We start from the raw sequence: 13,287 nt of genomic DNA on the forward strand, positions 1-13,287 counted from the left end.
TTTTTAAAACTTTTATTATGATTATTATTTGTTCTTTGTATTATTTTGATCAAATGATGTATAACTTTTATTAATGTATAAAAAAGAGATTCATTAGAATTTAAAAGATTGAAGTAAACAAACATTTAAAACATATTTTAATTTGAATATTTTTTTCCTTTTATATTTTTTAAAATATATTTTTAAATTTTATCAACTATGTTTTATTAATATTTGCAAATGTAATAATTGTTTTGGTTCTCATGAAATTTTATTTGGTATTATAATATAAAATGTAAACAATTATAATTTATTTTAAATTATTTGATATTGAAGAAACAACCATCCTTTTAATATTGAATATTTGATAATATTATGTTTCCTTTACCATAATTTTTTATTATTTTATAAAATTAATTAAAATTAATATTGAAGTAGTAAGAAAATGGGTATGAGTATGGGTACGAGAATATACCCGTTACCCGGTGGGGATGGGAATGAGACGAAAGTTTGATACTCGTTGAATTTTGGTATGAGAATGAGGATAAATTTTGTTACGGAGATAGGTATTAGATAGCAAAACCTGTGCCTGTCCCGCTCCATTGTCATCCCTACTTCTAGTTAGACTTAAGTTTGATCTATAGATCCCCGTTTGAAAATAGTGACTACAATAACAAAGCAACATAAGCAATACATTATGAATTGCACAATAGAGAATGTATTTGAAAAACATGAAAATAATCCACCACTAATGTGAATACCAATTTTGTCAAGATGAATGTATTTGTTTAAAAAATGAAATAAAAAAATGTTTTTAATTGATGGTAGGTAAGGAAAAAAAAGTGAAATAAGTTTTTTTTAATCTTTTAATTCAAACACAAAAAAAAATAGAGATAAAGATAAGAAGAATGAAAGAACCCAATTTGTTTCTGATTGTCGTCACATCCTTTTCATGAGCTCAACCATTTTATACATATTTTTACCGCACCTTTTGCTATTTACCCCCTACATGACATGTCCAACAAAAGATATTTTAAAATATCTTTTTTAGAGAAGGGTATAATTTTAATTATTAGAAGCAATATCCCTCATATTAATTAGAATTAATATCTTAATTTTATGATTATGTGATGTATCTCATTGGAATTTTTGTAGTGAGAGGAAAGTACGATTATAATTATAAGTAATATTTATGATAATAATTAGAATCAATATCTTGATATTATGCTATGATTTGAGTTATAGGATGTGCTACATCAAGATTTTTCGGTTAGAGGTCAATATATGATTCTAAATAATTAGAGACAATATTTATGGTAACAATTGTAACAATTATAATCAAGACTCTGTATATTATTTTAGAGCTGTCAAAATTGGTTGAAACCTGCAAGCCAACCCGCTCACCATGGGTTCGGACGGGGTTGGGTTGAAATTGTTTTTACAATTTTCAATACGGGTTGATTTTTGACCCGACCTACCTAAAACCCGACTCATCCGGGTTGAACCTATGATGAGCCGGGTTGACTATCCAATCTGCAAATAAATGGTCACATAAGTGTTTTTTGTTAAGTTGATATTTGCATTTGGGTTAGGTTAGGTTGTTTTTTTTAGTCAACATATAGATCATTTGTATTTTTGTGATTTTGGTTTGTATTTGGATTGTATTAAAGTGTATTTAGATTTTAATTAGATTTATAATTTAGTTTTGACTGAAAAAAAATAAAAGAATTGTATTTATTTTATTTAAGTGATCCCGTGAGCCAACCCATTTAACCCACTCGTGGTGGGCCGAACCGGGTTTGAATTTAAGTGATCAACTTGTGGTGGGTCGAGCCGGGTCGAGTTACCTGTTTTGACAGCTCTATATTATTTTATGATTTGATTTTTGTAACATTTGTCATCAAGAACATTTTATTCCTTATATCATATTATTCATTACAATCAAGGTTAAGATTACATTTGTATTACAATGTGTGTATATAAGCATGTAGTTTAAAGGGCAAAGGAAAAAAGTTCTATAAGAGCGGGGTCAACAATTGTTTTGATCTTTATTATTTTGTATATATATTTATTTTGTTTGATTTTTGGGAACAACAAATATTTTAAAAATCGACTTTTATTTTTACATATTTAATTAATTAATTAAAAGACACATGTGTGGTGGGGTGCTAATACATTTTTCCACAAGTAACCCACTTCCAAACCCAAAATTTCCTTTCAAAGTAATTTTGATATATAGAGTTAAATGAAAAAGGAAAGCACAAAACAAAAGGTCGAGAGCATAAGTAAACATCTTTAAACTGAATGTGTGTATATATATATATATATATACGAACTGATTGTATTACAAAAGAAAGCAAAACAAAGGAACATAAAAGAGAGAATTGGAAGGACTTTGTAAGCCAAAAGAAGCAGAAACTAAAGATGAAGTTAGACAGATGTTCTGACTTCAAGACCGGCTTCCATTGCTGATGCTGTTGCGGGAGTATCGTTTTGTTCAGCTTCACCAGACATCTCCTCCAACGATTTGCCTTTAGATTCAGGAATGAGAAAGGTAAAGAGAAAGCCGAAGAAGTTAATGGCAGACAAAATAATAAGTGTATTCCTGAGTCCAATGGCGTTTTGAGCATAGAGGAAGCCAAAAGCGCCTACCATTGCCCCAGCTTTGCCAGCTGCAGCTGATATGCCATGACATGTTGACCTTAGCCTTGCAGGGAAAATCTCAGCTGGCACCACAAATGTTGTGGCATTTGGACCAAAATTGGCAAAGAAGAAGGTCAATGAATATATGACAACAAACCCAATTTGGTTACCGCTCATGGTCCAGTGGTGGTATGGAATGGCTAAGGCAAGCATGAAGACAGTCATAAAGAAAAACCCCATCAACTGGATCGTAAACCTGCCCATCCTATCAATCAGTGCCACTGTGAACCAGTAACCAGGGACTATACTACAAAGAGCTATCAGGGTCTGTGCTCTTGCAATCCTGTAAACCTCTTCAATGGCATTCATGGTTTTTGCTGCAGGAATCCAACCAATAGCACTGAAAATGTCTTTCTGAAAAAGATTCTGACTGTAATAGGCAATGTCCAACAGGAACCAAGTACTGGCTGTTCCAACAAGGTGAAGTCCATGGCGTAGAAGGAACTGTTTTGTGAACAGGCCAAACTCATTTCCCCTTTCTCTTCTTCCCTCCAATTCCTCAACTTTCTCTGCTTCAGCTTCTATCTCAACCTGCAACACCTTTGACATATCTGCAGCAGCTTGCTTGGTATTCTTGGCAACCAAGGCAGTGTATCTGGCGGTCTCAGGCATTTTCATGCGCCAATAGTATGTGATCACAGCTGGGATTGCACCGAACATCAAGATCATCCTCCAAACATAATCAGCTTGTGGCACTGTGGACAGAATTGGGTTGACCTGGAATGTTGGAGAAGGGTAGAGGGCACTGAAAATAGCTGACACTACTATTGCAACCACGCCACCAGCCAAAATTCCAAAACCTTGCATGGCAAAAACAGCAGCTATGAATGCTCCACGAGTCTTCTTGTTTGCATACTCGGCCATGATGGTGGCGGAAAGAGGGTAGTCTCCACCAATGCCAAATCCAAGCCAGAAGCGGAAGAAACAAAGGGTAGCCATGACAGCTTTAGGGTCTTTGCCAAAGGAAAGACCAGAAGCGATTGAGCTTATTACCATGAGCATAAGGGTCATCCCGTACACACGCTTCCTTCCCATTTTGTCACCAAGCCACCCAAAGAAAAGTTGGCCTGCAAGAGATCCACAGAATGCGACACCATTGATGGCAGCTGAAACATTTGCCGGCAGAGAACCTGGTTTATCATAGCCTTCAGTGTAGTATAGGCGGCCAAGTAATTTGGTGACGAGGGATATGCAGAACAGGTCATAAGAATCGGTGAAGAATCCCATTCCAGCTATCACAATTGCTGTGAAATGATACCATTGTGTCTTTGCAACATCCAGTGCATTAAGCACATGCAGAGATTGCCCACCCATGCTTTTCTGAATAAAAACTATATCTTCTCTTCCTCTCCTCCTTCAATCTTTCAGGACCTTAACTTCAGAAGATCACACGATACCTAACATCAGAAAATAATATGTATAAATAAACATGATGGAGAAATAAAGTTTTAGTGGTTACCAACAGCCCTATAAAATAGATCCGATTTAAAATTTTGAATGAGATAATTTTGTATTTCATTTTTGAATCATGATACACAAACACCCACTTTTTTCTGAAAGACCTCTCTCCCACACTAATCACATGACACTTTCCTTTCAAAATATCTTTCAAAATATAAAATAAAATTATTAAAAATAATATACAAAGAGAAAAAAAGAAATTATCACCAACAACTAAACTAATACCGTAATTTAAAAAACAAGGACACAATTAACCTAAAGAAAGCAGAACATTATCTGCATTCTAACGGATGCAAGGAAACCCTCACTCAAGTGAAAAAAGAGCATGTTTAGAATGAAAAAACCAAAAAGACAAATAGAGAAGGTCTGATAAATGAAGATGTGTATAGATTTCACTATTTAAATGCAAAAGGGCTTTATTTATTCCTGAAAAGAGATCAAACTAATACATTAAAATCAATCTATAACTACATCAACTAACAACATTCTCGTATTACACACAAACAGACATCATAGCACGTAGACAACCTGATACATACCTGAGTAGCACACCGTAAATCACCAAAACGTTAATTTCTAAGCTTTTTGAAGCGAAGGAATGTGATGTAGAACGAGAGATGATTCCTTATTTATAAGAAATAATTCTATCTTATCCTTTATCTTTAAATCTTTTTTATTATTTAATGATAATAATATGATTATTTTTTTAATCTTTTTCATTTATTTTGTTAAAGATTAAGATAATCATAATTACAATTGATAAAGAGTAAATATTTGTATACGAGGAAGTAATATGATTAGATTAAATTTATTCCTTAAAAACATCTTTAATTCTCTATTTTTAAATATAAAATTAGTACTGAAATTTCGAATTTTGGATTCTGTTTATATTTTTAACTTTCTTTTTTTTTAGTTTTTTTTAATTTTATTATTGGTAATTATATTTTATGACATTTTTTTTCTTTTTTATTCATTGCTGTGACATTAAAAAAAAGTAAATTCAGATTCAAAATGTGAAAATTCTAAAGAAATATAAGTCCTGATAACTACTCTATCATTTTTGTTTTAAGATTAATTATCTTTTTATCCGTATAGATGAAAATAAAAAATTACGTTTGTGGACTAGTTTTTAAATAAGATATTTTGAAATAAAATAACCATTTTACAAATTAAAGTTAATTTATGAATAAGCTAAAATTATTTTTTTCTATAAATTAAAAATTAAAAATTTAATAAATCATATAAAATAATTTCTTTAAATTAACTTATACATAAATTAATTTTAACTTATAAAACTTATTTTAATTTTTTTCAAATACTATATAAAATATCATCTAAACATATCCTAAATCCAATCGTTATCCAGGTATTGTTAGCGTACTTTAAAAACTTATAAAATATTAATTAAATGGCAACTTTTAGATGAAAATCAAATAACAAAACAAAACAGAGAAAACTTAAATTTAGGTTAATACATAAATAAAATGTTGGCTTAATTATTTAGTATATTAATTATTTTGTATTTAATTTTATTAAAAATAGTAAATATCAATTAGTTTTCATACATATAACAAATTTCACGTTAGTATTATCATTAGTCTCTACACAACATATTAAAAAGATATGATGAGATTTTAGTAGTAAATATATAAGAAAATAGATACTGTTGAATTACCACATCCTATAACAAATAAAATAATTATTTTATCATAATTTACTAGTTAAACAATCATTAATTATTATTATCGATTTTTTGTAATTGATGTTGTTATTTTTCACTGAGGCATGCACTTAAAAAAAGGGAGTACATTAAATGGAGGGGTGAGAACTACATGAATTTATCAGAATATTTCCTAAAAAAACATTCATTCCATCCAATTGTATACTTTTAATATCAGTATATTATTTACAAGTTGTAAAAAGTTTAAATTGAGTATTATTAGGTTTGATTATCTTATGTTAAAAATAATTGTCATAAATGAATACAGTAATACCTTTAGGTGTTGATAAAATATTAAAGTATTTTTTATATCATCCTTAATTTTTTTTTTTTTTAAATTCTTAATATGATGCAATGTAAAGAGTAAAATAACTATATAATTGCTTCTTCTTTTTTGTTACTAGATTCTATGGTTTACTCCGTTATATGTTTATGTGTTAAAATTAAATCCTCGATATTATAAAGCAAAACAATGAAAGAGAATAAGCTAGAAAATATTATATACAAAGAGGTTACTTTCGAATTTGTAAATTTCACATAATACTATCAATAATTATATTACACTAACAAATGAAAAAAAAATATTAAGGTTTTTACGAAAAAATAAGTAACATATAAATCATCTATCCCTCTAAAATTTACACGATACACCGAATAAGATAAAAATCAAATCATAAATGTCAAATTAGTCTGAATCACTTGAGTTAGATCAATCTGAATCGAAAATCAACTTAAATTAAAGATAAAAAATGAGTCATACTAAACTAAAAATCGTGTTAAGTTAACTAAGACTTAATAGTTAAGTTCACCATAAAATGAAAATTAAATTGATTTATTCAAATAAAATAAATTAAAAGTTAAAATATTTTAATTATTTTATTTCAACTTATTTAAAAAATAATGAAAATTTAATTTTAAATATTCAATTATTAGATATTTTAATTTTTTGAAATTATAAAAATTTCTGGTTCAAAGACATGTTAACTTTTTTTTATGTGATGCATTTATTTATATTTATTTATATGTTTATATTTTCAAAAAACTTATACATGTCATTTTCTTATATCTTCAACTTAACATTTATGCTAACGTGTCCTAACACATGTCTGCAACATGTTGAATTTTAATTTTTTAATAATTTTTTCTTTTTTTTAAATGCAACCTGCACACCGATTTTCAATGTTTTATGCTGAGAGACGCACGCCTTCTCAACCAATTGCAAGTCCAAAAAACCTGTTACCACTCCACCACCCCCGACACTGTTTCTTCCATTATCCATTCTCTTTTATAATAAATGGGAGAGATGGGAAGCATGAGACGATTTAGGAGATTTGTAAGATGCAGTAAGGTAGTGATTTCAAGTCCAAATGTTTATATTGTTATATCCTCTACGTGTTCGAAGGAATTTTAATTTTTGTAATATATTTTTTTTAAAATTTACATAAAGAATTGTAAATAAAATATATATGTTATGTGATTAATATCTAACTTGTAAGGCTTTAAATTAATAGTGTGGTCAGGTTAATTTGGAGTGTCACACCTTTTCTCTTATTTCTATTTTCATTTTTAATTTTAATTTTTGTTTTTCAAAAAACATAAAAGAATAAAAACAAATATCCTCTCAAAATTTGGGTGACTGAACTCTGAATCTACTATAGCAGATAGGTCTTTTGGGGAAGTAATGTTCCAAAACATTTTTTGGTATAATTTTTTAAAAAAAAGTATTATTAAAGAAAAAGAAAATCTTTTGTAGCTTAATTTATATATTTTTTCTCTTAATTTAAATCAAAATTAGAATTAATTTATTTTCAAAATTTTGATTTTATTTATTTTCTATTTTATAAATGAGTGTATTTAATCATTCTAATCAAATTTTTGTTAAATTTAATTGATACTTCAATTTTTTTTATGTATTTTTGTTTTAATATTAACTAAAAATCCGTTTAAAATGTCAAATAAATTTAATAAAATATAATTAAAAGATTAAATTCACATAAAAATAAAACATCAAATTAATTCAAAAATTGAAAAGATTTCATTTATAACCCAATTTTCTCTGCTATTTTAGCAAAAATAATTCTGTTAATAGATGCAGTGTTACACCATGTTTTATTTTAATAAATCCATCACATACAATCTTTTTTCTTTAGAACAAAGAGCACATATAATGTAACTTCTTTAAGGTTTATATATTTATAAATAGACATTGGAATCGTCATTTCCTTCCAAAATATTTTAAAATTTTAATATTATTAAAATGTATATTTACGTGTATACCTTTATATATTCATACTTAGAAAAATACTCTACAACTATAAAATTTTGATTGAAAAAATATACTATAATATCCTCTCGCTGTTCATTATTCGTTGACATATTTTATTAGCCTTAACTAACATGAATCTTATTATATTGGGTAGGGGATATACAACCGCCTTAAACTTGCAGAGATATTTTGAACTTTTCTATTGGGTCGGTTTAATCGATCCTTCTGCTATAAGTTTACAAGAGTTGAAGGATTCTATGAAATAATATGAAAGTTCGGAGTGCTTATTTACATAGACACAAAGCTTAAGACAAACTTTGATTTTTCTGTTCTATCTATCATAAGTCTGTACAAGATATATAAATTATCTAAAAAATTTGTCTCTGCCGTACAAAAAGGAGGAAAGAAAATTAAAAGAAAAAAAAACCTTTATAATTGAATTAATATTGTAGAATCTGTTCCACAGTAAAAGTGTTATATGATATCATAGTGAGAACTCAAAACAAAACTTTTCTTCAGTACCTTCAGCTACAGATATGAAATACACGTATGATTTAAGCGCCTCTTTTAATTAAAGACAAGAACGAAATGCACACACTTCGTTATTGATTTAAAATTACAACACCGGGAAACATATATATCTACATCATATAGTATATAGTAGTGCATTTGACTGTAGAAACCTGAACTAAAATTGTCATACAATAGTGGCATTACTTGAATTTTGGAGTACTTTGTTGATTAAACTGGAACCGTCCTAGCAGACCCTGCCATCTCTACAGCCTCAGGACCTTCTTCATTCTCCCCACTCAACTCTTCCAGTGATTTTCCCTTTGATTCTGGCACTAACAAGGTGAATAACATTCCAAAGAAGTTGACCACACCAAGCACAATGAGTGAGTTCTTAACCCCAATACCAGTTGGGTAACCATGATCAACCTTTTTGGGGTCCGTACTCTGTGCAGCATACAAGAACCCAAATGCACCCACAATTGCTCCTGCCTTTCCTGCTGCAGCTGAGATTCCATGACAGGTGGATCTTAACCTTGCTGGGAAAATCTCTGCTGGTACAACAAATGTGGTGGCGTTGGGACCAAAATTGGAGAAGAAAAAGGTGAGAGAGTACATCACAACAAACCCAATTCTGTTTTCTTTCTTGGTCCAGTGATTGTAAGGTATGGCAAGAGCAAACATGAAGACAGTCATGAAGAAGAAACCCATCAATTGGATGGCGAAACGTCCCATGTAATCAATAAAGGCCACGGTAAACCAGTACCCCGGCACAGTGCTGCAAAGTGCTATCAGTGTTTGTGCTCTTGCAATCCTATAAACTTCATGGATTGCATTCATTTCTTGAGAAGGAGGGATCCATCCAATGGCGCTGAAAATGTCCTTTTGGAAAAGGTTCTGGCTGTAGAAGGCAATGTCCAACAAAAACCAGGTAACTGTGGTTCCAACCAAGTGCAACCCATGGCGTTTGGCAAATTCCTTGCTGAACAAACCATACCTTTGGTTTTCACTCTCAACAATGTGGTTCAACTTATCCTCTTCAGCTTCAATCTCAACTTGCAGCACCTTGGACATGTCTGAAGCAGCTTGTTTTGCATTCCTGGCTACAAGGGCCGTGTAACGAGCTGTCTCTGGCATTTTCATACGCCAGTAGTAGGTAACCCCAGCTGGAACTGCACCAAACATCAAAATGATACGCCAAACATAATCAAGGGAAGGAACTATTGATCCTCGTGGGTCGACTTCGTAACTTGGAAGATCGTATTTGTGATCATACGCAGATGACACAATCAAGGCAACTATTCCACCAGCCAGGATTCCAAATCCCTGCATGGCAAACACTGCAGCAATGAATGCCCCTCGAGTCTTTTTGTTGGCATATTCAGACATGATTGTAGCTGATAGAGGGTAGTCACCACCAATCCCAAAGCCAAGCCAGAACCTGAAGAAACAAAGTGTGGCCATGACACCCTTTGGCGTATCTCCAAAAGAGAGCCCCGAGGCAAGGGAACACACTACCATCAGCATAAGAGTTAAGCCATAAACCTTTTTCCTTCCCAACTTGTCACCAAGCCATCCAAAGAAAAGCTGGCCAGCCAAAGTACCGCAAAGTGCTACACCAGTCACTGCAGCTTGCACATTAGGAGGAAGAACACCAGGCTTGGGTTTGCTAAAGTCTGTGTAATAAATCCTCCCCAGCAACTTGGTGACAAGAGAAATACAGAAGAGGTCATAGGCATCAGTAAAGAATCCCATTCCAGCAATCACAATAGCAGTGAAGTGGTACCATTGCGTCTTCGCCACATCGAGTGCATTAAGCACTCCTAATTCTCTTCCAGACATCACTCACTAACTCTGCTACCTGATGTGCCCCAAGCAATGATTAGAAATTCCCAGCAAAACATAAAAAGATAACGGTTTCTATATATGTGCCTAAGACAACTCCATATTCTTCATCCCTTTATTATTGTTTTTCAGAACAAAACAATGAGTGGAAAAAACTGTTATTTGCAATAATAGCCAAGGAGTAGTATGAACATGTTCCTCGCTTTCTACTAATTATCACAAAAATTGAATTATTGACAAAATAAGTGGAGTAGACTTTTTTAAGAAATTAATAATTTCAACAGTTTGAAAAAGAAAGAAAGAAAGAAATACGGCTGATGTTCATCTTTCTCAGGCTGGTGCTATGGATTGATGATAGAAAAAAGAAACCCTTCCTTTGGTTTTTTTCTACTATATCCATAGTCAACAGCCACCAAAGTTGAAAAATCCCAAATTAAAACTATAAAATGTTTGAAAGGAATTTGACTGTACAACACTCCATAATTCCAGCTCTGAAAGCTTCTCACGTCATAGATACGTTAACAAAACCTTATCATATAAAATCGTGTTTACCATTAAGTTGATAAGATCTTTTGTATGAAAAGAAAGATTAACACAATAACAAAGACATGTGAAAATTTTGTATAAGAGAAGATTTATTCTCACTTCACGTAAGGTTTCAACTGCCTCCCTAAATTGCTTAGATGTGGAACAACCGCATGAACTATTGAACCAACGAGTCAACTTCAGTATATACACCACGACAAAGAAAATTTGGTTCAGAAATTGGAAATTCATAGGTAATTCTGCACTATTTTTTTTCTCCTGTCCCTACCAAACCTAATGAACAAAACCATGGAGAAAAAAGGGGTGCCAATAGATTGTAAACAGGAAATATGGCACTAGCAGACCATGAGTAGCACGAGGAGACCAGAAAAAACTCATAATTGGTAAAGACAAAAGAAGCATATACACCGGAAAAGACTTATCACCCAAAATTGTAAAAGTTAAATAAATTGAAAAACAAAAAGGCAGAGAAGGAGGGTTTGTTAAATTTGGTTTGGCTAATAATTTCCCGAACAATAAATTCCACTGAGAAAGTTCGGTTTTGTTTGAGGGCGCGAGTTGCACAGAAAATCAGCACAATTCCATAAAAAGAGGAATTAAGAAAAGGGATAAGGCAGAAAGTAACTTTCTTTTGTGTTGATAGAAGAGAATTACAGGAGGGGGAGCACCACTTTGCAAAATGAGTGGGTCAGTGGTGATGATAGAAGAGAAGAATCATGAAATCGGTATCCTGAATGATAGGGGTAAAAAGAGATTCCAGATTTTTAGTGGGGGAAGGGTAATGATTAGTTAATTATATAAAATTGAGAAAGTGAAGTTGTGTTGTGTGCTTAGAAAAGTGGGCCTCCCACTACGAGGAACTCTCCAAGAGGCTACTACAACGAGTGAGTTAGTTTCACTAACAAGTTCCATGCATCAGCAAAAACTGGAAACAAGAGAAGTTTCCATGAACAGAAATAGGGTCTCACCTGCTAATGAGAGCAGACACTGGTTGTTACCACGGTTAGGTTGAAGGAGGTGTGTTTGGAACGAAGAGATAAAGAAAGAGGGGAGAAGCAGTTGCTATATATAGCGCAAAGGATATTTCAAAAATTCAGAATCAGGGAGGTATCTGGCATATACCCCATTCCTATACTTTGTAGAATTCACACTTTCAGGTCAACGCCCTCACAATTTGCTTGCTTCATCTCTGCCTTTTCACTCTTTTCTTTAACATTTTTTTTTCTTCTAGATATTATAAGTTAAAACAATAACAATGTCTTATTATTTTTTTAGTTGGGTTATTTTACCGGTGTTTACATACACATACATAGCTTTAAAATGTTATTGATATAAGCTAAAACAAAAACAGTATGGTATAATGTCATTTCACACATGTAGGATACAGGAAAAATCATTCTTGAAAGTAAGAAAAGATTGCGTCAACACTTATGTGACATACACTTGAAAAAAATGTTAAATTTATAGCTTATATAATGAGATAAAAAGAGAAAATAAAAAACAAGTATATAGTTTATACCTATATCGATATATAAATATATAAAAACATACCCTATTTTGTATTCACAGTTTTATCCTCCATATTATTATAAAAATTAATTATTTTATAAATAATTTTCTTTTAATCATTATTTTAAAAACTTATTTTATCTTTAATTTTCAAAACTTATTATATTTTACTTTTCTAATTTTATATTAAATAATTATTTTAAAAATTAATTATATTTTTTTAATAATTTTAACTCAAATTTTTATAAAAATTAAAAAAATCAAACATACAAATGTGTTTTCACCAATACAAATAAAGTAAATTTTCTTTTTGTCGTTCCTATATTTTTGATTTTATTTTTTAAATACAACTTTTTTAAGTTACTATTACTTTTTTAAATTTAACCGTTTTTCATTTGACTTTTTTTTTAGTTTAACAAGTTTTTTTTTAATTATAAAATTAACTATTTAAAACAAAATTATAAAATTTATTTTTATTATAATAATTACAATAATAATTTTATTATTTTTTATTATTATAAAAAAAAAAGAGAACGTTCTATTTTTACTAATAAATATAAACAAAACTTGCACGTACTAAAGAAGTTATAAATTTTTTTCTCTAATCTTTTATATAAGATACTATATAAGAAATATTATTTTACTTGTATTTTGTTTCTTTTTATAAGATAATAATTTGTGATTTCTAATAACTGTAGGATAATTTACGATTTTTAGAAACTATTTGATATTTTTTTTCTCACTTATA

At 30.6% G+C, this 13,287-nt stretch overlaps 2 protein-coding genes across 2 annotated transcripts; both read right to left on the reverse strand.

Annotated features, from left to right (window-relative positions):
* Positions 1-2,409: 2,409 nt before the first annotated feature.
* LOC114192580 (probable inorganic phosphate transporter 1-7) lies at positions 2,410-3,996 on the reverse strand. Its single transcript, XM_028082342.1, has one exon. It carries the CDS (start codon positions 3,994-3,996, stop codon positions 2,410-2,412), a length of 1,587 nt encoding a protein of 528 aa, XP_027938143.1.
* A 4,623-nt stretch (positions 3,997-8,619) lies between these two features.
* Positions 8,620-12,218, reverse strand: LOC114190966 (inorganic phosphate transporter 1-4-like). The gene is made up of 2 exons (XM_028080065.1): positions 11,999-12,218; positions 8,620-10,500 (listed from the first exon to the last, which is right to left on the reverse strand). The coding sequence occupies exon 2, from the start codon at positions 10,479-10,481 to the stop codon at positions 8,871-8,873; it is 1,611 nt and encodes a 536-aa protein (XP_027935866.1). The 5' UTR covers positions 10,482-10,500; positions 11,999-12,218; the 3' UTR covers positions 8,620-8,870.
* Between the last annotated feature and the right edge of the window lie 1,069 nt (positions 12,219-13,287).

This window comes from Vigna unguiculata, chromosome 7 (genome assembly GCF_004118075.2).
Source record: "Vigna unguiculata cultivar IT97K-499-35 chromosome 7, ASM411807v1, whole genome shotgun sequence".
NCBI classification, from domain to species: domain Eukaryota; kingdom Viridiplantae; phylum Streptophyta; class Magnoliopsida; order Fabales; family Fabaceae; genus Vigna; species Vigna unguiculata.